The sequence below is a fragment of the Loxodonta africana genome, chromosome 10, assembly GCF_030014295.1.
Source record: "Loxodonta africana isolate mLoxAfr1 chromosome 10, mLoxAfr1.hap2, whole genome shotgun sequence".
Lineage (NCBI taxonomy): Eukaryota > Metazoa > Chordata > Mammalia > Proboscidea > Elephantidae > Loxodonta > Loxodonta africana.
Window position 1 is genome coordinate 25955036 of NC_087351.1, and position 23396 is coordinate 25978431.

The 23396-nt window shown below is 39.5% G+C and overlaps 1 protein-coding gene across 1 annotated transcript; it reads right to left on the reverse strand.

Moving 5' to 3' along the window:
* Positions 1 to 12497: 12497 nt before the first annotated feature.
* Positions 12498 to 13549, reverse strand: LOC135232519 (olfactory receptor 11G2-like). The gene has a single exon (XM_064291899.1). It carries the CDS (start codon positions 13533 to 13535, stop codon positions 12498 to 12500), a length of 1038 nt encoding a protein of 345 aa, XP_064147969.1. The 5' UTR covers positions 13536 to 13549.
* Between the last annotated feature and the right edge of the window lie 9847 nt (positions 13550 to 23396).

The window sequence follows — 23396 nt, forward strand, 5'->3', positions numbered from 1 at the left end:
TAGATGCCATTGAGTCAATTTTGACTCATAGTGACCCCCTGTGACAGAGTAGAACTTCCCCAAAGGGTTTTCTAGACTAATCTCTGTGGGAGCAGATTGCTAGGTCTTTCTCCTGTGGAGCCACTGGGTTTAAACTGCCAACATTTTGGTTAGCAGCTGAGCCCTTAATCATTGCACCACCAAGGCACCTTATTTTCTTCCTAGTACTCATAAATATCAAATTATTTTGTTTCTCTGCTTATTGTCTGTCTGACACTTGAATGAGGGCAATGCCCTTATCTATTGCTTTCACTGTTTTATTATAGAATATAGCACGAAGCAGGTGTTTAGTAAATATTGTTTTATAACTGGATAGTTCTACTCTTTTTTCAAAAAAAATTTTTTTTCTATGGACTTCCAGCCACGTAACACCATACATAAAAGCACCATGCCATCCCTCCACAGCAAAGATCCAAAAAACTGAGTAAAACAGAGATAAACGTCATTCCTGGAACCTTAAGTGCCAAATGAAGAGAGGACTCAGCCAAGCACCCAATGGGATAAGAAACTGACAGAAGACGGAGAGCAAGGAGAGATACCTTTGGAAGGCCCCACAGCTAATGTAGCACGGATCCGGCATCTTGGACTCCTGTACAGGATTAGCAGACAGGGAACATGGGGAAGCAGCTTCGCAGAACTCCCAGGAGGAGACAGAGCATCCAGTAACGGGCTATACACGCTTTCCCACCCCCCCATTCTCTCCCCTTTCTCTCTCTACCTCTGAGCTTCCAGGCTGGCTGCAGTGGCTCTTCCTTCAGTGAAGTGCAGCACTCGTGCTGCTTTGATTCGCCCCGCCCACGTTGGAGATCCCGGTAACAGAAGTATGGAAAAGCAGCTTCATGATATTCCCAGCAGGAGACAGATCACCTGGTAACAAGCAAGGATATACGCTTTTCTAGTTCTGCCCTTCTTTTTTTTTTTTTTTCCTCCCGCCTTCGGCCTCCTCTGCTTCCAGCCAGCAGCAGTCTCTTAGCCTGGAGGCACTGCTTTGGCCTCAGGCGGCTTGGACTCGCCCTGTCCACAGTCCCATAGCCCCTGAGCTGATGTTGGTTCTTTCCGTCTCCTTTGGTATCTTCTGTGCCTCCTACCACCTTTTCCTCCTTTCTCTGGAGCACCTGGCTCCGTGTGCCATCTTTGCTTCTCCTTGAAAAGCTGTGAAGCCACGCTCAACTGCGAAACCACTCACCTGGCCTGTGACGCCATGCTGGTGGGATCCCTGGGGCTTTTTTTCTCCTTGTTTTTTGCTTTGATCTATTTTGTTTGTTGTTTTCTTTTTCTTTTTTGCAGCTTGGGAGCCCCATCTAGCCAGGCTGCACTGCAAGGCTTAGGAGCCACTCTCCCAATCTGAGCATGGACATAGGTGGGATCCCTGGGGGCATTTCTTTTTTTTCTTTCTTTTTTTTTCTCCCTCTTTTTCCCTTTCTGTCTGCCTTCATTTCTCAGGTCTCATCTCTCTACACTTATCTTATTTTCCTGTCTCCTGAATACCTGGTGCTATGTGACATCTATACCCCCTGTAGCCAGACTGTACTACGCAGCCTGGGAGCCACTTCTGCAATCTTAGCAGCCCCAGCAGTGGGACTCCAGCACCTCCGGGGCCTTTTCTTTTTTTCTTTTCCAAATTTTTATCAAGTTATTTTTTTCTTTCTTTTTCCATTTTTAATTTTTCTTTTTGGTTTTCTCCATTTCTCAGTTTCTCATCTCTCCACTCCAATGGGAAGCTCCCTTAGCACTCTTTTTTTTCCTGTCTTTCTTTATTTGCTTGTTTGTTTTCAGCTCCTATTTTTCTCTCCTCTCTCCTCTTTCCCACACCCCTGTTAGCTCTGCACATCACCACCTCCACCCTCTTTCCTGCCTACCTGCACCATGCACTGAACATCACACTCCCAAGCAACACAGGCACAGCCTACTGGAACCTGCCCAACACTGATTCCTGGCCCACCCTTTCGGCCCTAGTATGTGCCACAAACAACCCCTCCTAGCCCCTCCCCTTCATCTGGGCCTGCCCCACTGCACCATAGCTGAATGACTGTCCCTGCCCATTAGAACAGGAGGTGAAAAGTATCATGACTACAGACCAGCAAACAACAAAGAATGCGCAGCCCATCTGCTCAGACATAACCAAATAAAACAAAAAAGCAGGACAAAACAAGTAAATCTACAATCAAGAAATGAAGAAAATAACTACTGAGTGTCCCAAAGACAGCAGACAATATCAAAACATATTTAAAAAACAGGACAGGATGGGTCCAGTAGGCATCCAAAATTAAACACCAGATAACTTTCAAGTAGAAGAAAAGGCACTAGAACTACCTGACAGAGAATTGAATTCTCTAGTATTCAGAGAAATCCAAGAGTTGAAGCAAAAATTAAGAAAAAAACAGACAAATTTTTGGGAAAGGCAGACAAATTCATGGAATATACAGATAAAAAAAAAATTGGAACAATTCAGTAAAGTAATACAGGAACAAAATGCCAAAATAAATTCACAACTAGAAATCATACCAAAACAGCAATTAGAAATCCAAAAGATAAACAACAAGATTTCAGAAATGCACAGTATAATAGAAGGGCTGAAGAGCAGATTTGAAATGATGGAAGACAGAATCAGCAAAACTGGATACAGCTTTGAGGAAAAATCTGAAAAAAGAACACAGAAAAATGAAGAAACCTTGGGAATTATGTGGGATAAAATCAAAAGCAAAAATATGTGAGTGATCGGAGTTCAAGAGCCAGGAGAGAAAACAGAAAACACAGAGAGGATCATTGAAGAATTGCCGACAGAAAACGCCCCTAATATGAATGATGAAAAGCTGGCCATCCAGGAAGGTCAACAAACCCTACGTAGGACAGACCCCAAAAGAAAAACACCAAGGCATATCATAATCACACTCATGAAAATCAAACACAAAGAAAAAATCCTGCAAGAAGCTCAAGAAAAACAAAAAGTCACACACAGAGGAGAAACACTAAGACCAAACTTTGATTATTTGTCAGAAACCATGCAGGCAAGAGGGCAATGGGATGGCATATATAAAACCTTGAAAGAAATTAATTGCCAACCAAGAATAATATATCCTGCAAAACTTTCATTCAAATATGATGGTGAAATTTGGACATTTTCAGATAAACAGAAATTAAGGGAATATGTAAAAACCAAACCAAACTTAAAATAATTATTAAAGGGAGTCCTTCAGTCTGAGAACAAACAACATGAGACCACAGCCTGAATCTAGGATGCAAGATTGCACCAGCTAGATACCAATCTAGGAAATGAACTCTCAAGGACTATACAAAACCAAAATAATTGCAACAGGGAACCAGAGAAGTTAATCTGTAAATGACAACAATGTCATAACAATAAAAGAGGGAATAAACGGTATAGGTATAGAACTCTCTAATGGAGAGGAAGGCAAGGTGATATCAAGTAATAGTAGACTCGTTCAAACCTAGGAAGGTAAGGATAAATTTCAAGGTAACCATAAAAAGTTAACAGACTACTCACCAAAATAAAGAAGAAAAACATAGTCTCAATAAAAACAAAATCTACAAAAACAAAAGAAATCCACAAACAAAAGGAACTCAGCACGGGACATTATATTGAATGAAATAAGTCATTCACAAAAGGACAAATATTGTATGAGATCACTGCTATAAAAACTCATGAAAATGTTTACAGACAAAAAGAAACAATATTTGATGGTTACGAGGGAGGTAAGGGGTGGGAATCGAAAAACACTTAATAGACAAAAGATGGGCCGTAACTTTGGTGAAAGGTAAGACAGTACACAATGCTGGGGAAGCCAGAACAACCTGTACAAGGCAAGGCCATGGTATCTCCACAGACACATCCAAACTCCCTGAGGGAATGAATTGCTGGGCTGAGGGCTGTGGGGACCATGGTCTCAGGGAACTTCTAGCTCAATTGGCCTAAGAGTTTGTAAAGAAAATGTTCTACATTCTACTCTGATGAGTAGCATCTGGGGTCTTAAAAGCCTGTGAGTGGCCATCTAGGATACTCCACTGGTCTCACCCCTTGGGGATCAGGGAAGAATGAAGAAAACTAAAGACACAAGGGAAAGATTAGCCCAAAGACCTGATGGACCACATTTACCATGGCTTCCACCAGAATGAGTTCAGTACAACAAGATGGTGCCTGGCTATCACCACTGACTGCTCTGACAGGGATCACAGTAAAGTGTCCCGGACAGAGCTGGAGAAAAATGTAGAACAAAATTCTAACTCAAAAAAAAAAAGACCTGACAGAGACTGGAGAAACCCTGATAGTATGGTCCCGGGACACTCTTTCAGCTCAGTAATGAGGCCACTCCTGAGGTTTACCCTTCAGCCAAGATTGAACAGGTCCATGGGACAAAACAAGACTAAACGGGCACACAGCCCTGTGGCAGGGACTGGAAGGCAGGAGGGAACAGAAAATGTGGTAACAGGGAAGCCAGGGTTGAGAAGGGAGAGTGTTGACATGCCGTGGAGTTGTTAACCAATGTCATACAATTATGTGTATAGTAATTGTTTGATGAGAAACTAGTTTGTTCTCTAAACCTTCATCTAAAATTCAATAAAAAATAATAAAATAAAAAAAATTCTAATTGTAAAATATGTTAATTGTAGGAACTTTGGAAAATGCATGAATTATAGTGAAGAAAATAAAAGCCAGTTTCCATCTATAAAAAGGGGATATTTTGAAATAAACATGTTCCAAACCTTAAAGCAATATTATTCATATAAAAGTGATTTTTACACCACGTGAATCTTAAAAAACACATGAGTAAAGCTTGTGGGAATGAAACATCTAAGAAATGCTGTTTACCTGAAGATACTAGAGTGTTGATACAGGTTTCAGAGAATTCATCTGAAAGGGCGTTATGCGAGACTGACTGGTCTTGGCAATAAAAGCTACACTTTTTTAGCTGATTACCCCTCCAGCTGCTAAAGTTAATTACAGTCCCATCCATAACACTAGAAAGAGGTGTGAGGCAGGCTGGGAGAGTGGGAAAACTAGGGCCTAGTTTTTTGTTTTTAACTAACTTGTTCTATGGTTTGTGGTTGTGGTCTGCCGAGTCTATTCTGACTCATAGCAACCCTATATGATAGAGTAGAACTGCCCCATAGGGCTTCTTAGGCTGCAATCTTCATGGGAGCAGATCACCAGGTCTTTTCTCCCATGGAGTAGCTGGTGGCTTTCAACTGCTGACCTTTCAGTCAACAGCGGAGTGCTTAACTACTATACCACCAGGGCTTCTGAGGTCCTGAGTTTTTTTTTTTTTTTTCTTGCATCTAAAATGGAAGTTGGAGTACATCATTCTTAATCCTGTCACTTCTGAGATGTTTATTGCTCTTCCAGGATTGCCCAAGATACACATGACAGCTAGACTTGCAAATCCAGAAGTGATCGATTTATATGGTATAATCCTGGAATGAAAACCTTTGCTGGATATTGCATTAATTATATATCAAGATTCAGGATTCAGGACAGCTCTCTTTTAGGATTGTTCTCTACATATAAGCCTGACTGTCCTGGAAAATGGGAAATGTGTAAAAATAGGTTATACTAAATCTAATAAAATTAAGTATGGGTAAAAGCAAAGATGTTTCCACTAGGCTATTTTGTTACCCCTCTAGTTATTATGTTTTTTTTTTCTCCTTAATTTTTTTTTTTTTTTGATGGCATGTTTTCTGTATTGGAATGCATGCGTACTAATTGAGTGCCTTTAAATTTTTGGTTGGTAATGTGGAGAAATATGATCTGGTAATACAGGCCACCAATGAGGCAACTGGCACTGTGATGCCACCAATCTGTGGTGTGACAATATACCAAAGTGAACTATATAAGTGATTTATTGTGGGCAGCTTTCCACTAGGTTACATGGGGAACTTCTAGTTTTCCAAATATGACATGGGAAAATCAAAACAAAATCATCAGGGCCCACTAACTATCACAAAGGGAAGCCATAATTATGCTTGAAAGGCTTATCTCAGAAATAAGGGGAAAAAAAGACAAAATTTTACAAAACTAACACATCCAGGAAGCATCAGCTAATAGAATGCTCAACCCTCCGGACAATGAGGGTCCAACTCTGGTGTGCTGAGCTTCACAAATTTCAAAAGGGACCCACCTTGACACTAAATGCATTTAGAACTGAAATAACACCTTACCTCTGAGGTCCAGGGCATAAAATGTGTCTGGTATATCCTTAAGCCAATGCTAATGGAAGAGTTACTCAACCCTCCTTAGTTGGCTCCTGCGCATAGAAAGCAGCCATTGTGTTCGCTGGTCTGTCAAAGTTGGCAGTTCCCTCTGACTTGGCAGCAGAAGGAGCTGCTGTCCAGGTAGTGGGAACATGTGTACAGGGGCCTCAAGGCCGTGTCTATGAACATAGGCTGCTTGAACCGAGGAAATGAATAAAACCCACAAAACAAACTTCACTTTTTTACTTGTTAAATTAGCACCCAGAAGTCGGGATGCTGTACATGCTGTATGTGTTACATGCAAGGTAAGAGAGGACATTTCCCTGAAATTTCTTTTTCCCTGAAGCTAGGTCCAGAAGCTGCAGGCAAGTGAAAGTCTTGTCATCCTCACTAGTAAGCTTCTCTCAGGAGCCAGTTCAGACAATTGTCCTGTCAGCATAATCCTATGCCTCGATGGTACCTCTGTGAAGGAACACTGCTTCCAGAGCTGGATCATCTGAGTTCAAATCCTCCACCACTTTCTAGCTGTGGGATATTAGATATGTTATTGACCTCTCTATGCTTTGCTTTCCTCTTCTGTAAAATGCAGAGAATAAAAGTACTGACCACACCGGGTGTTTGGAGGGTTAAATGAGTAATATTTGTAAACTGCCTGCCCACCAGTAAGTGATGTGTAGCCCTTTATGCCGTAATATAAACTCTTTTTTTGAAAGTCCTTGGAAATATGTTTACTCATTCATTGCTGATAAGCCGTAGCTGTGGTGTACTGGAATAAGCACTTTATTTGAAGTTGGAAACAGGGTTTGGGTTCCAGCACTAACATTGCTATGTGTGGGAAATTCTGCAAGCCAATTATTTCTTTTCTTTTTAAGCCAATTATTTCTTGCCTCTTCGTTCCTCAAATGTAAAGTGGAAATGATAATGCCTTTCTCAAAAGGTTGTGATGAAGACTGCCGAATGAGGAGCATGTGGAAACACCTTGTCAATGTCTGACATATAAATATTGGATGTTTTGTGTAAAGCCATAGCAGAGCTAACAGGAACATTTTCTCAGAGGCTTAGGTCTTCAGCTATATTTTAATATGTTTTCTCCCCCAATCACTACATCACCTTCTCTCCTGAAGCAGAAAAGGGAATTTCAATCAAAGCTTCTCAGTCAGTTTCTTGCAGGCTTTTCTGAGAGCAGAGCAGCTGTCTTTGTGATAACCACCTCCGAGAGTTGTTATTTCCTGTTGGACCCAGGGGTTATAAGAAGAGCCTACCCTTTGCTCCTTGAGGATTCATTTATTGCCTCTAGAAGAACAGGGCCATTAGGCAATTTTGCGCTAGTTATTCCCTTGTTCACTCCACCTTCTCTGGAGACACTTGTGCCTTTGGTTCTGCCTTTATTCTCCCCAGTAGTGGAAGAATAATACTTTTTACTGGGTTTAAATCCCTCAGAGATGACCAGAGATGCAATCAATAGATTTGTGAGCCAATCATCAAACCTGTTCGGAATACACCATGTGCCCAGTCGAAATTCTGTGGAACACAACCCAGGATAAGATGTCTGTATGCAGGAGTTTATGTTTTGACTTCTGAGAAGTGATGTCAACTGTGGGTTCTGAGGAAAAATCCCCCTCTCCCTACCAGAAAGAGGAGATTGACTGGGACCTCAGCCAAGGGGTTGGGCAGTTTTAGCAGGAATCACTCACTTCCCAGGAGTAGGATGGCCTCCACAGGGATCTTTCCCTCTCTCACTGCGTTAGAGCCACTGAGTCACAACAGGTCCCCCAAAGAAACTGCCTCTTATAGGACATTTACCAGACCTGAGGACAACCTTGGTCAACAGGGTCATAGCAGCGTCATTCTACAGCAATGCTCAGAGAACCAGCAACTGGGTTTGGGCTCTGAGATTTCTTCATCCCCTCAAAAGGGGTAGGTCTTTCGGCATAATTCATCTCCTGTCCCTTCGCACACACTGAACAACTTTTCATCTTACGCATTCACTTCCTGTTTAAGCCTCTTTGATGTTTCCCCTGCCTTCAACATAAACTCAAAGCCCTTAGCTTGGTCAGTAAGGCCCCTGCAATGCAGCTTAACCCACCTTTCAAATCTTGCCCCTCAGAGTTTCCAGTGCATACCCCCTCCTCGACGTGCCAGGCATATTTACTTATTTGTACACAATATTCCAGACACATATTTGTGGAGAGAGTCCTTTTACCCTCTGCAAGGCATGAGAGAACACCCTGAATGATTGAAAGCAGAGTCCTCCACCTTATCTGTGTGTGGTGATATATCCAAAGTTCTGAATTCATATCTTCTGGTGTAGCAGATCTACAAGTTAATTGCATGAAAGAGTAGCTATGTGTACTATGCCTAGGTTTCTTCCTTTTTATTTGCCTTTCCTACCCCTCCTGGTGGTGTGATTAGATCTTGGAATACATTAGTATTATGAGAAGGTACATTATAGGTTAAATAAGATTTTGTGTGTTGACTTAGGTACCTAGTCACCATTTACAATGTTTAGATAAATAAAACCTCTTGCACAGTCCAATTAACTTTCAATAAACCTTCGACTTGAGTTTATATTTCCAGGAATGGTTACTTTAAAAGTGCACATTTCAAATGGAAAAATAGTTATAAAAAGGGATGCAACACAAAAACTGAATCTTCAGAATGGCTGATAATTTTTATCTACACAGTATTCTTTGTTTCTCTTCATATTTCTTGGCAACTATTTTTAAGGATGAAATTCAAGACAATTGTGCATTGTAATATACTGTTAGTGATAGCAGGCAAAGACCATCCTGTAGCTAACTCCCCTGTTTCTCTATTTGTTAATTATGAATTTATGTAAACTCAGCAGCTCAACTTAGTATTCAACATGGGCTATCAATAGTGAAAATAATTTTTGGGGTTTTTTTTTTCCTGTAGAAACAAAGCACTTAAGAATCTTGCACAGAATCTGATAAGCATTCTGATCTTTCTATGGAAAGAATGATTTTGCTTTTAGAAGTCTACTTGTATTCTCATCTTTCTCTAGAAGAATGATTTTGATTTTAGACATTTGCTTTGGAACCTTGAAGTTTTTCATTACTTTATCACCATTTATTTCCAAAACTTTTTCATTACCCCAAACAGAAACTCATTAAGCAATAACTGTAAGCTCCCTACTTGTCCAGCCTACGGTAACCACTTGGAAGTGTGCTTTTCAGTGGCATTTGGTACATTCATTACCTATACCTACTTCCAAAACGTTTCATCATCCCAAAATGAAATCCTGTACCCATTAACATGTCCCTCCCTATTCTCCCTTCCCTCAAGCCCCTGGAAACTACCAATATGCCTTCTGTCTCTATGGATTTTCCTATTCTGGATATTTTATATAAGTGGAATCATACACTATGTGACCTTTTATGCCTGGCTTATTTCACCTAGCAATAATTTTTTTTTTTTTTTGAGGTTCATACACATTGTAGCATGTATCAGAGCTTCATTCCTTTTTATGGCTGAGTAATATTCCATTTTATGTATATACCACATTTTGTTTATCCATCCATCTGTTGGTGGGTGTTTGTTTCCAACTTATGACTATTATGAATAATGTTACGTACGTACATTCCAATACAAGTATTTTTTTGAGTATCTATTTTCAATTCTTTCAAGTATATAACTAGGAGTGGAATTGCTGGGTCATATGGTAAGTCTATGGATAACATTTGGAGGAACTGATAAACTGTTAACTGTTTTACTTTCCACCAGCAATGCGCGAGGGTTCTAATTTTTCCATATCCTCGCCAACACTTGTGGTTTTGATTTCCATTTTCCCTAATGACTTATTAGTAGCACCTGAGTGGTACAAACAGTTAATGCTCTTGGCTGCTAACCAAAAGGTTGGAGGTTTGGGTCCACCCAGAGGTGACTCTGAAGAAAGGCTATCTACTTCCGAAAAATCAGCCATTGAAAACCCTATAGAGCACAGTTCTGTTCTGATACACACAGGGTCACCATGATCCGAGTAGATTGGACAGTAACTTGTAACTGGTAATGACATATAGTGTTCAGCATCTTTCCATGCAATTATTGGCTGTTTACAAATCTTCTCTGAAAAATGTCAATAGGGTGATTAATTGTAAATCAAGATGCCTTACAGTCTCTAATTCTATGAACACTTCTCTATTCTGTATAGCGTGGTGTACTTGTAAATAGATAATGCCCTCTAAATGGTGGTACATGCATTTTTCAGAAGCTGCCATGTTTTATCACCCCTCAGTATTCGTGGCTATTATCTGTAGTGTTCGTTCACTAGCTCTAATAGAAATTATAATTACCACTCCACATATAACATGTTTATAGCACATCTCACTCCTTTTACCACTGGTTTGTGAGCCCCACAAGGAAGGAAATATGTCTTGTCCAATTTTGCATATGATTCTGGTTTTAGCTCAGTGCCTAGAATAATGAAGGTTTTTTGATGAATAAGTGGTAACAGAGGAAGATAATAAAATCATTATTAAATATAGCCAGTTTCAATTTTTCTTAATTTATTTACTCTCACAGGCTCCCAGAAGAGGAAGACATTTTCCACTTTGTTGTATAGTATTCCATTCAATGGAATGCAATAATTTAATCAGTCTTTAACTAATGGGAATTTAAGTTGTTCTAATCTTTTCATATTAGGAACAGGCCACGGTGAATATTCTTGTATATATGCCAACAGAATCAAAGACTTTGAAGAGATGATACCAAGTGGCTGTCAGTTTCCTTTTTCATTTTTTATCAACAATCAGCCCTCTTTCTAGTTTCCAAAGAATCAAGGAATTATGAAGAAATGTTTCCCTGATGCTAAATTCATAATGAAATAGACTTTAAAGTTTGTTTCTAAAACTTTCTTGGAAGTTAAGCAATACATGCACATAGAAAGGTATTTAAGTAACACAAAGGCTTATACAGTAAAAGCAAGGCTCCTTCTCTCCGTGTCCCCAGAAACTCAACTCTCTTTTCTAGAAAAATCACTGTTACCCATTTCTTCTTTCCTCAAGAAATATACCAGGTATTTATAAACATAAATATATACGTATCTATATGAGTTTTCTTCACATGAAAGACAGCCAAAGATACAGCGCTCCTCCATCTTGCTTTTCATACAACAATACATGTTTAAGATAGTTTCATGATAATAGGCTTGTATACCAAAAAAAAACAAACCCAAGCCCATTGCCGTTGAGTCGATTCTGATTCATAGTAACCCTGTAAGACAGAGTAGAACTGCCTGCATAGGGTTTCCAAGGAGCAACTGGTGGATTCAAACTGTTAGTCTCTTGTTTAGCAGGCAAATGCTAACCACTGCAAGATCAGGGCCCCAATAAGCATGTATATCCGCCTTGTTTTTAAAAGCTATGTAGTATTCCATTCAATGGAATCCAATTATTTAGTCAGTCTTTAACTACTGGGAATTTAGATTGTTCTAATCTTTTGATGTTAGAAACAGGCTATAGTGAATATTCTTCTGCACATGCCATTTTTCTCATGTGTGAATATATCAGTAAAATAAATATGTAGGAGTGGAATTGCTAGGGCTAAGAGAATGACCTTTAAATTTTTATAGTTACTGGAAAAATGCCCTTCAGAGAAGTCTTACCAGTTTATTCTCTAAGAGTATCATTTTTTTCCCAACATCATTTTTTAGCTTTTTCAATTTGAGAGGAAAAAGAGAGGTATATTTATTACAGTTTTATTTGTATTTCTCTAATTGAATGTCTTTTCATATGTTTAAAAACCTTTGCTGTTTACTTTTTTCACATAATTGGTACTTTCTATAGTGTCAGTGGTATTTATTGATCTCAAGATAGTTCTGTTTATCAAATATATTAACCTTTTGTTTATGCAAATTGCTGAAAACATGAGAGATCATCTGGAGGACAGAAATATAAGCTTAGTCAGAAAAGTAAAGACAATTTGTTGTTGAGCAAAGATAAAAAATTTTATAATAGAAAAATTTGGTTTTGCCCTGAGGTTATGACCTTATCTAACTTACCAAATTTTTCAATCTATATCCCTATCATTTGTAAAATCAGGGAGTTGGAGGACATCTTCAAGATCCCTTGTAGCCATATAAATTCTAGGAAATATAAAAAACACCATGGTATGTAACATTCAAAAACAATATGAACAATTTTCTGAGTGATACCAGTAAATTTTCTTTTTAACCAAGAAAAGTTAACAACAAATTCTCTGCTCCAATATCCTTTTAACTAAGACTTTCATTTTTATATTCCCAGGAATTTCTTCATTGCATGCTTCATATCTTTGTTCTTCAGACTGTATATCACAGGGTTAATGAGTGGGGTCACAACAGAGTAAAACAGGGTCACAATCTTCTGCATTCCAGCCTCACGTTTTGATGTTGGGCTCACATACATGACCATCACTGAGCCATAGAAAAGTGAAACCACAGCCAGATGAGACCCACATGTGGAGAAAGCTTTTCTTCGTCCAGCTACTGAAGGGACTCTCAACACAGCTCTCAGGACCAGCATGTAGGATCCCATGATGAAGAGAAAGGGAATAAACAAAAGTATAGAACTTAAGGCAGAGCTAGTCAACTCTATTGCAGGGGCTCTGGTACAAGTGAGGGCTAGCAGAGGACCTGGGTCACACAGGAAGTGGTCAATGATCCTAGATCCACAGAAGGACATCTGGGAGATGATGATGATAGGAAACAGGAACCAGAGGAAACCAAGTACCCAGCAGCTGACCACAAGATTGATGCAGAGATGTCCAGTCATAATGGTTGGATAGTGTAGAGGCTGGCAGATTGCAAGACAGCGATCAAATGCAATAACCGCCAAGAAAAAGCTTTCTGTAAAACCCAGGGAGAAGAAAAAGTAGAATTGGAGAAAACAACCAGAGAAAGAGATGACTTTGGTCTCAGAGAGGAAGTTGGCCAACATGTTGGGGACAGTGGAAGTGACGTAGCAGATCTCCAGGAAGGAGAAGTTGGCGAGGAGGATGTTCATGGGGGTGTGGAGTCTCTGGTCCCAGCGCACAGCACAGATGATGGAACCATTCCCCATGAGGGTTAGGAGGTAGACAATAAAAAAGAGCACAAAGAGGAGGATCTGACCCTCCCTGGGGCAAGGGAAGCCCAAGAGGATGAAGCCAGTGATAGAGTTATTGGGGGTGTTGAAGATTTTCATGTGTCTGTGAGCTAGCTGTAAAAAGACCAGCAAATACTGAATGACAATGTAGATAAATGGAGACTCAAATATGTATTTAAGCCATCCTGAGGAATGCAATAAACACATTCAATAATTAGCTATGTCTCTTCTCGAAATATGGTCATGTGCCACATAACATCTGTTTGGGAGATGTTGAACCACATATACATCCATGGTCTCATAAGTTTATAACAGAATTCAGAAATCCCTATTGGAGAGCAGAATGTAGTGGAGGTAACTGGATGTAGTGAATGCAACAGCTCCCCACATGCAACACGTGTATCTCATGCCTCTTATATAAAGTGATTGTGATGCCAGGCATATGAAGGTACAGTACATATGTAACCTATAATACCTGTCTTGGTAATCATAATAAATGCCTATGTTACTGGCTTGTGTATGTACTGTATTTTCTATCTTTATTTTAATTTGAACTTTCCCTACTTACAAATAAAAATTTTACCATAGAACAGTGCATGCTTTGACTCCTAGTCAGCAGTATCCAATCTCGTGTTCACACAATGTCCAAATCACATAATGTCCTATTTCACAGAATGTATTGTAGATGTTAAATGGCACATGACTGTACTGCCCTGGGTTACTTATTGGTCTGAAAACACCAGAAATTACTGAATATTAGTGGTAGGCAGAGAAGTTTTCTTATTGCGATCTGTATGAAAACATACATATTATATAAATATACAACTTAATAAATCATTATGCAGAAAATTCCATTGTAACTACCACTATGTTCAAGAAATAGAATATCATTTGTATCTAGAAGCTTCCTTCATTGTCCATCCCAATAACTATCTTCTGCACCTCTGACTCTAGAATCATTACCCTCCCCTTTCCATTATAGTAGTCACTTCCTTGCTTTTATTTTTAATTTTAGAACTTAACTACGTGTAAAAATGGAGTGGGGGTATTGTTGACCTCCTGTAACTTCACAGGAGGGAAGGAGAATCAAGATCAATAACCAAAGACTGATTCCTACGAGGTAGAATTCAGACATGCGTCCTCTCTCTGCCATCTTTACCACTTCTGACACCAACCATCCCACCCATGGCACTCTCTACTTTTCTGCTGAATTCAATAATTCATTGCAATGGCCACACAACTCAGAGACAATACTTAAAATTATGGGTTTACTAGGGAAGTAAAAGGTTACAGTTCAGGCTGAGGAACACTCAGGATACAGTTCTTCTGTCAGGACAGCACTCTTCTTAGCCATGCTCACAGGCATGCCTCTCTCTGGCCTTCAGCCTCTGCCCCTGCCCCTGCCCAGGCAACTCTTACAAAGCTCTTTTAGCTCTACTGGTAAGTGTTCAGAGGCACTCCAGCTCCGTGGGTAGGCAAACTAGCTCCATCAAGTGCCTGGAGGCACCCTACTCCATAAGCAAGCCTCCTGCCCGAAGGCATTCAGCTAGCTGTGAGGGGCTACCACACCATCTCCTGCCAGTCTCTCCTGTTGCCATTTCTCTGCCATAGCTTCTCACCGTCTTCAGTGTTACTGCTCTCTCTCTCTCTCTGTTTGTCTCTCTGTCTCTGTATCTTTGACTCTCTGTCTCTCTCTCTCTGTCTCCTTGTTCCAAGAGCTTCTAAGTGCAGGATTCTGAGTCCAAAGGGCATGCTCTTGGTCCTTCTTCCTTGGTGGTGGTGAGATCACCTCCTTCCCACCTCTGCGATGGCTCATTTCAAGCCCGGTGGGAAGGCAAAACTGACTAATCCCCTTGGTGGGCCACAATTACCCTATTTGCACAGTCCTCCCCAATCACTTGGGTGGGAGTTACAAGACCATGGTGAGAAAAGCCACATAAAAGCAATCCACTGCACCACAGTATGCATCTCTAAACAATAATATTTAGTTGTACCTGTTCTTGTACTTTATAAAAATGGAACCATATTATATGTAGTATTTTGTAGATAGCTGAACATTAAGTTTGTTACATATAGCTATAGTTTATTCATTTTTATTACTCTATAGTATTACATTTTATGAATAAACCACTTTTTTTTTTTTTTTTATTTACCTAGCCTACTATAGATGAGTATTTTGATTATTCCCCATTTGGGCTGCTAGCAGTAACGCTACTGTTAATATAAAATTCATTTCTCCTAGTCCACAAATACATGTGTTTCCGTAGGCTGCATCATAGAGTATGTGTACCTTCAACTTTAGTAGATTAAGCTAAACCGTTTCCATAATCATTGTATTATTTTTTAATCCCACTGGAAGTATATGAGCTCTCTGGTTGTCAACATTCTTCTGCAATTTACCAGAGCCTGGGGAATGATATATGCATTCAATAGTTTTTCTCTCTTTCTTTCTTCTGATAATATCAGAAGAAAATAATATCTGGTAGATTAGTTCTCTTCTTGGCAGTAATTGTTTTCAGAATAGGCAGTTACATTAGCATTGGTCCACTCTTAAGGGAGAGTATCCTTGAAGTGAGAAAGATAATTATCCGAAACCTGGTTTAGGAGAATACTTTACCACATGATGTTACAGCTGCTTCTGAGAAGTTCATTATCCATCTAGGTGAGCTTTGAGTCTTGTGACCAGCTTTATGCTTAATCCAAAAAATAATACCAGGCATTATTTTCCTTTTACTGAAAGAGAAATCTTCAGAGTGGCTCACTCAGAAACCTCTTCCTGGGCAACAAGTTTCAAACAGAACTTTATCATGAGTTTGACATCATTTTATCTGAGAAGTTCACTTTAACAAAGGTTATTGGGAGTTAGCATAATGCTTTCACTTAGAGAACTTTCAATAACTATAAAATGATTAAATAAATCCATTTCCTAGGTTTCCTCAAAGAGAACACACCAACACAGTTACTTTTGAACAAAGTCAACTCCTATTGTGTGACTGTGGAACAGAGACTCTTTGGTACTATTGGGTTCAATTTTCTTCTTTTTTTTCAGGCCATTGAATAACTTGTTAATTCATGTTATCTACCAATTTTATGAGAGAACCATTCAAATTAATTATAGGAAATAATTGCAGCTCATTTGCTTCTAAGAAGTTAGTCACCTAGTCATTCTGGGTCAATACCGTTGAAGGATAGAATTTGGCCTTCTTGGCACAGCTGTTTGATTGGGTCAGAAAACCGAGTGGAACCTGATATTACTGGTCTAATGTTAAGATTGATTTAGCAGAAAACTTAAAAAGAACAAAAAACTTTTTTTTTTTTTTTACTCTGTCTCTCAACCATTGCTTGTGACCACCTAAGTCATTCTAAGAGCACATTGACTTTGGATGATTATACATCTTCATAATGGCCTTCCTCTCTTCTAAGTTAAAAAAAAAAAAAACTTCTGTTCTCTGTTAAAAAAAATAATCTTGAACTCAGACATTGGCTTTGGTTACTACAGCCTTTTGTAATGATGGGCTCAACTATAGCAACAATTGTGAAGGTGGCACAGGACCAGGCAGTGTATCATTCTGTTGTGCGTAAGGTTGTATCTTACTCATCTAGTGCTGCTATAACAGAAATAACACAAGTGGATGGCTTTAACAAAGAGAAATTTATTCTCTCATAGTCTAGGAAGCTAAAGTATGTATTTAGGATGTCAGCTCCAGGGGAAGGCTTTCTCTCTCTGTCAGCTCTGGAAGAAGGTCCTTGTCATCAAATTTCCCCTGATCTAGGAGCTTCTCTGCACAGGAGTTCCAGGACCAAAGCAGGCACTATTCTCCTGGTGCTGCTTTCTTGGTGGTATGAGGGCCCCATGTTTCTCTGCTCACTTCTCTCTTTATGTCTCAAAAGAGATTGGCTTTAAACATAATCTAATCTTGTAGATTGAGTCCCATCTCGTTAACATAATTGTCACTAATCCAATCTCATTAACACCATAGAGATAGGATTTTCAACACTTAGGAAAAGCACATCAGATGACAAAATGTTGGACAATCACACAATACTGGGAATTATGGCCTAGCCAAATTGATACACATATTTTTGGGGGACACAATTCAATCCATGACATGTCACTGTGCATCAGAACTGACTCAATGGTACCTAACAACATAACAGTTAGGGCATGCATAAGGAACACACCAAAAAAAATGTCTATTTTCCCCCATATGGAATACAGCACAGTGGACTAACTAAAATATATAATTATTTTTGAGAGTTAGCATACTTATCCAAAGAATTTGTTAATAATTTATCTTCTAAACACTATACCACCTTATTACCTGAATCAGGAAATGGAATCCCAAACTGAACCTTCTCAGATGATTTTTCTTTTTATCTTCTTGTCAATAACCAGAGAGGAACAAAGAGGTAGAAACAGTTGTGATAAAGATTCCTTGATTGTGTTTGTTGGAGCATGGAGGAGTTATAAGCAAAGGCTACTAGGGAGTAAGCCCTGTTTTTCATGATCCTTGAGGATCCATTTACTTCTTCTAAAAGGAGAATGGTATCAAGAGACAGCTCCATGCTTGCTATTTACTTCCCTCGGGGCCTGCCTTCATTTTTTTTTGCAAGTTGAAACAACATATTTTCTTGGCTTCAAACATCTTATAGGTGGCATGAAATATTAAAAATCAATTTATTGCTTCTTTGATTAATTTATTAACTAACAATTAAATTTCTAAGTCCCCTTATAGTGTTTTACCACATACCCAATGAAAAATCTTACAGGCCTGAAAGAGGGAAAAAAAAAAAACAAGAGCAGCCACTGGCATCCAGAACTGATCTGACATTCACAGCTAAACCTTACTGTTATTACAAGCTGATCTGACCACAGGCCATGTTATTCTCCTATTGGATATAAACAGTCTCACAGAGTATCCACCTCAGACCATGATAAAATCAGACAAAACAAGGCACTTCATAATTTTGGCTAAGCACAGAAAAAGACAATGCCACTTTGTTACCCATAAAATACCAAATATCTTGACCTTTTTTTAAAAACAAATTATAGCTTTGTTCTCATTCTAGTATATAGAAAACCAAAACCCAAACCAAACCCACTGCTGCCGAATCGATTCTGACTCATAGCTACCCTATAGGACAGAGTAGAACTGCCCCATAGAGTTTCCAAGGAACACCTGGCGGATTTGAACTGACAACCTCTTGGTTAGCAGCTGTAGCACTTAACCACTATGCAACCAGGATATATAGAATTGCCCCCTTTTCTGACAACATCCAATCTGGAGCAAACCTCTGCTTCCTTAGTTGTTGTTAGTTGCCGTCTAGTCAATTCCAAGTCATGGCGACCCCATGAGTGTACAGTAGAACTGCTCCATAGGGTTTTCAAGGTTATGACCTTTTAGAAGTAGATTGCTAGACCTGTCTTCTGAGGCACCTCTGGGTGGGTTCGAACTGCCAACCTTTCAGCTAGTAGTTGAGTACTTAACTTTTTGTGCCACCCAGAGACCTAGTACTTCCTTAGACCCCTCCCCCAGATCACCTAACCAAAGCTCAAATCCTATAATAGGTTCTTTCCATAACTTCCCCCTGGTATGTGCTCTTCCTCATTACAATGAGTAATAAGCCCAACTTGCTCATCTACAGGTGTTCATGCGGTCTTTGGCTGAAGGACATTAATAAACCTAACGCAGACTATGGTGGCTGGGACACCTGCACTTTTTCAATAAGACTTCACTTATCCATCTCCAAGAAAATGGTGGCCTCTGGGGAACACGATCCAGGCCCAAAGATGTTCCTGGTTAAGGTTGTAACCTGACCCCACGAGTGTCAGTAAATTTTCATTAGTCCTTAAGCCAGATTTGTCCCATCCCACATGCACAGAAGGTCAGCTGTGACAGCTAATTAACCTCAAGTGAGGATGAAGCAACAGGTGGAATGAACCAGAAGGAAAATCATCACCGGACCCTATTCAGAAGCAAGAAGTCCAACAAGAACCAAGTCATTTCCTGTTTCCTGGCCACCTTCTAGAATTTTCCCTCCCAAGTAGCTGCCATCTTGTTGCCCAAATCACATATAAGTCCTGCTTCCCCGTAGCTCAGGGAGTCAGATCTGAGCAACTTCCTCCCAGTTCCTTGCTCTGCGCATTGCAATAAAGTTACTTTCTTTTTCTCAAAGAGCAGTGTCCAGATTATTGGCAAGTCTGAGCACGCCAGACAGAGCTCACCTTCTCAGTTTTGGCAATAAGATCAGTCAGAACAGGGTCATTCTGCAGCTGCTCTCTGGCCAGCTTCAATTGGGAGGTGGGCTCCAAAGTTTACCCATCCTCATTAGAAGCACAGGTCTTTTAACACTGCTAATCTCCTATCCCTCCACCCTCCCTACTGTGGCAGATATTTTCATCTAAAATGCTAGTTAGTTCAGCTCACTTCACGGCTTGGGCACTGTTATGGATTGAATTTTGTTCCCAAAAAAATGTGTATCAATTTGGCTAGGCCATGATTCCTAGTATTGTGTGATTGTCCATCATTTTGTCATCTGAGGTGGTTTTCCTACGTGTTCCAAATCCTACCTCTATGAAGTTAATGAGGCAGAATTACAGGCAATTATGTTAATGAGGCAGGACTCAAATCTACAGGATTACGCTGTATTTTAAGTCATCACTTTTGAGATATAAAAGAGACAAGCTAGCAGAGAGACATGGGGACCTCATTATCACCAACCACATAGAGCCAAGAGGATAGCATGTCCTTTGGACCTGGAGTCCCTATGCTGAAAACTCCAAGACCAGGGAAAGATTGATGACAAGGACATTTTCCCAGAGCCAACAGAGAGAGAAAGCATTCCCCTGGAGCTGGCACCCTGAATTTGAGCTTCTAGCCTCCCAAGCTGTGAGAATAAATTTCTCTTTGTTAAAGCCATCTGCTTGTGGTATTTCTAGAAGCACTAGATAGCTAAGACTGGCACTGTTAATATTTCTGTCAATGGCATAAAATTCAAAGTCCTAAGCCTGGCAAATGAGGCACTGAGCAGTGCAGCCTCAGTCTCTTTACTACCCCACTTGTCAAGAGTTTTTTGCACATGTCTCCATGTCTTAGTAACACCAAACCACTTGGGTACACTGTGGGAACTCAAAAATATGTTTAATTCTTTGAAAAATGTAAAAGAGCACCCAGTGTGAGTGGCTTTCAAAAAGTCAAATCCATGTGGAGAAAGTGACCTGCAGGTGTTGAGGGTTGATAGGTTAATGGTGTTCAGGAGTATCTGTGCTACTCTTTGCCTTTTTTTCAGTCCTTTTTTTTACCCCTTCCTCATTTCTAAGATTAACCCAAGAAGGCACTTTATTTTTAAAACACATTCATGGATGTATAACTGACATGCAATAAACTGTATGCACTTCAAGTGTGTGTTTTGGTAAATTTTCACATATGTATGTACTGTGAAACCATTACCATGATCAAGATAGTGAACATAACCATGAGCCCCCAAAGTTACCTTGTGCTACATTTTTAACCTCCCTCCTCCTCTTCCTCTTCTTTCCACTCCCCAGGAACCCACTGATCTCATTTTCACTATGTTTTCTATAAATGAAATCATACAGTATTCTTTTTGTCTGGCTTCCTTCACTCAGCATAGTTATTTAGAGATTCATGGATGTTGTCGCATGGACCAATAATTTATTCCTTTTGTGAATATTTTATGAATATTGAATTTTAATATTCAACTCTATGGATATACCGAAATGTGTTTGTATATTCACTTGTTAATGGATATTTAAGTTGTTTCCAGTCTTTGATTATTGGTTAACGATGTTGAGAATTTTCTTTTTTATTGTGCTTTAGGTGAAAGTTTACAGCTCAAGTTAGTTTCTCATTCAAAAATTTGTACACGTATTGTTTTTGACATTGTTTGAAATCCCCACAATGTGACAGCACTCTTCCCCTTTCCATCCCAGGCTTCCCATTTCAATTTGTCCAATTTTTTTCACATCCCTTCCTGCCATCTTGTCTTGCTTTTGGGCAAGAGTTGCCCATTTGGTCTCATATATTTAATTGAACTAAGAAGCATGTTCCTCATGTGTGATATTATTTGTTTTATAAGCCTTCTAATCCTTGTCTGAAAGGTGTGCTTAGAGAGAGATTTAGTTCTGAGTTAGCATAATGTCTTGGGGCCATAGTCTCAGGGATTCCTCCAGTCTCTGTCAGACCAGTAAGCCTGGCCTATTTTTGTGAATTTGAATTTTTTCCACATTTTTCTCCCTCTCTGTCTGGAATTCTCTATTGTGATCCCTGTTAGAGCAGCTGGTGGTGGTGGCCAGGAACCATCTAGTTCTTCTGGGCTTAGGCTGGTGGAGGTTCTGGTTCATGTGGTCCATTAGTTCTTTGGACTTTTTCCTTTTATCTTTGGTTTTCTTCATTCTACTTTACTTTGGATGAAATGGGACCACTGAATGTGTCTTAGATGGCCACTCGTAAGCTTTTAAGACCCCAGACACTACTCACCAAAGTTGGATGTAGAACATTTTCTTTAGGAACTGTGTTATGCCATTTGCCATGGTCCCTAGCCCTCAGCCCCATTAACTCAGTCCCTCAGGGTATTTGGATGTGGCTAGAAACTTTCTATGGCTTTGCCTTGGTCCTGTTGTTCTGATTTCCCCATACTGTGTGTTGTCTTTCCCTTCACCAAAATTGACATTTGTCTACTATCTAATTAGTGATTTCCGCTCCCCATCCCTCCCCCCCCATAACCATCAAATAATGTATTTTTTTCTCTGTGTAAACATTTTCTTGAGTTCTTATAATAGTGGTCTCACACAATATTTGTTTTTTTGTGATTGACTTATTTCACTCAGTATAATGCCCTTCAGATTCATCCATGTTGTAAGATGTTTCATGGATTCATCATTGTTCTTTACCATTGCATAGTGAATATGTTTTAATTCTATAATTTTTCACCTGTTTATCTTCAGGTGAAATGTCTATTCTAATATTTTGACCATTTACCATGCAAGAGACCCAGGTTTGACTCTAGGCCAATGCTCCACAAGTGCAGCCACTACCTGCCTTCAGTGCAGGCTGATTGTGATGTTGAATAGGTTTCATCTAAGCTTCCAGACTAAGAAGGGTTAGGAAGAAAGGCCTAGTGATCTACTTCCAAAACTCAGCCAATGAAAACCCTGTGGGTCTTAATGGTCCAATCTGCAGCCAATCATGGGAATGGTGTGGGACCAGGCAGCATTTTGTTCCGTTGTGCATGGGATCACCATGAGTAGGGGGGTTGACTCAATGGCAGGTAACAACAACAATAACAAGGAGCCATAAGAGTTTTACTTTCCCTGAGGAATCCATTTGTTTTCTTCTCACAGATAATGAAAATCATATACACATATGTTTCCCTCTTTCCTCATTTTGATGAAAAGGGAGTTCAGAGCAAATTTAGGGACTAGACTTTAATAACAACACAAAATCTTATAGTCCAGAAATCTTCATTCTATTTTTTCCTTCTAAATTCATATTTTTCCTTCTTTCTCTCTCTTTGCATTTTTGTTGCAAATCTTTTACAAAACAAGGTGGAATATAGTAAAATAAACAAAGACATATATATATGAAGATGTAAGTAAATAAGTAGCTACGAGTGAAGAATAGTTTATGAAGGTGGTGATATCTTTATTAAGACTTTACTTTTATAAATAGTATTCAACAGGCTCCCTCAAAAGTTCACATCAAATTCTAACTCATTACTGTTGCCAAGATGTTCAGGAGATCTGACCTTGCCTGCATCTCCAGCCTCATGTATCATTTTCCTCCTGTGTAGCCAAATTTAATTTTCCTATTCTTTAAAAACCCCAAACATGTACATATACTCACTTGGTACTTGCTTCCTCTAGATCTTTGCCTTTTTTGCTCCCTCTCTTTGAAATAGCACCTCCTCAGAAAGCCATTCCCTGACCATGTTATCTAAATTATCCCTCATCCTACCTCAATATTTTTAAATTCCTACTCTCTTTTATTTTTTCCTAACACTTATGACTACTGAATTACAGATTATGTGTTTAACTGCTTTTTGCAT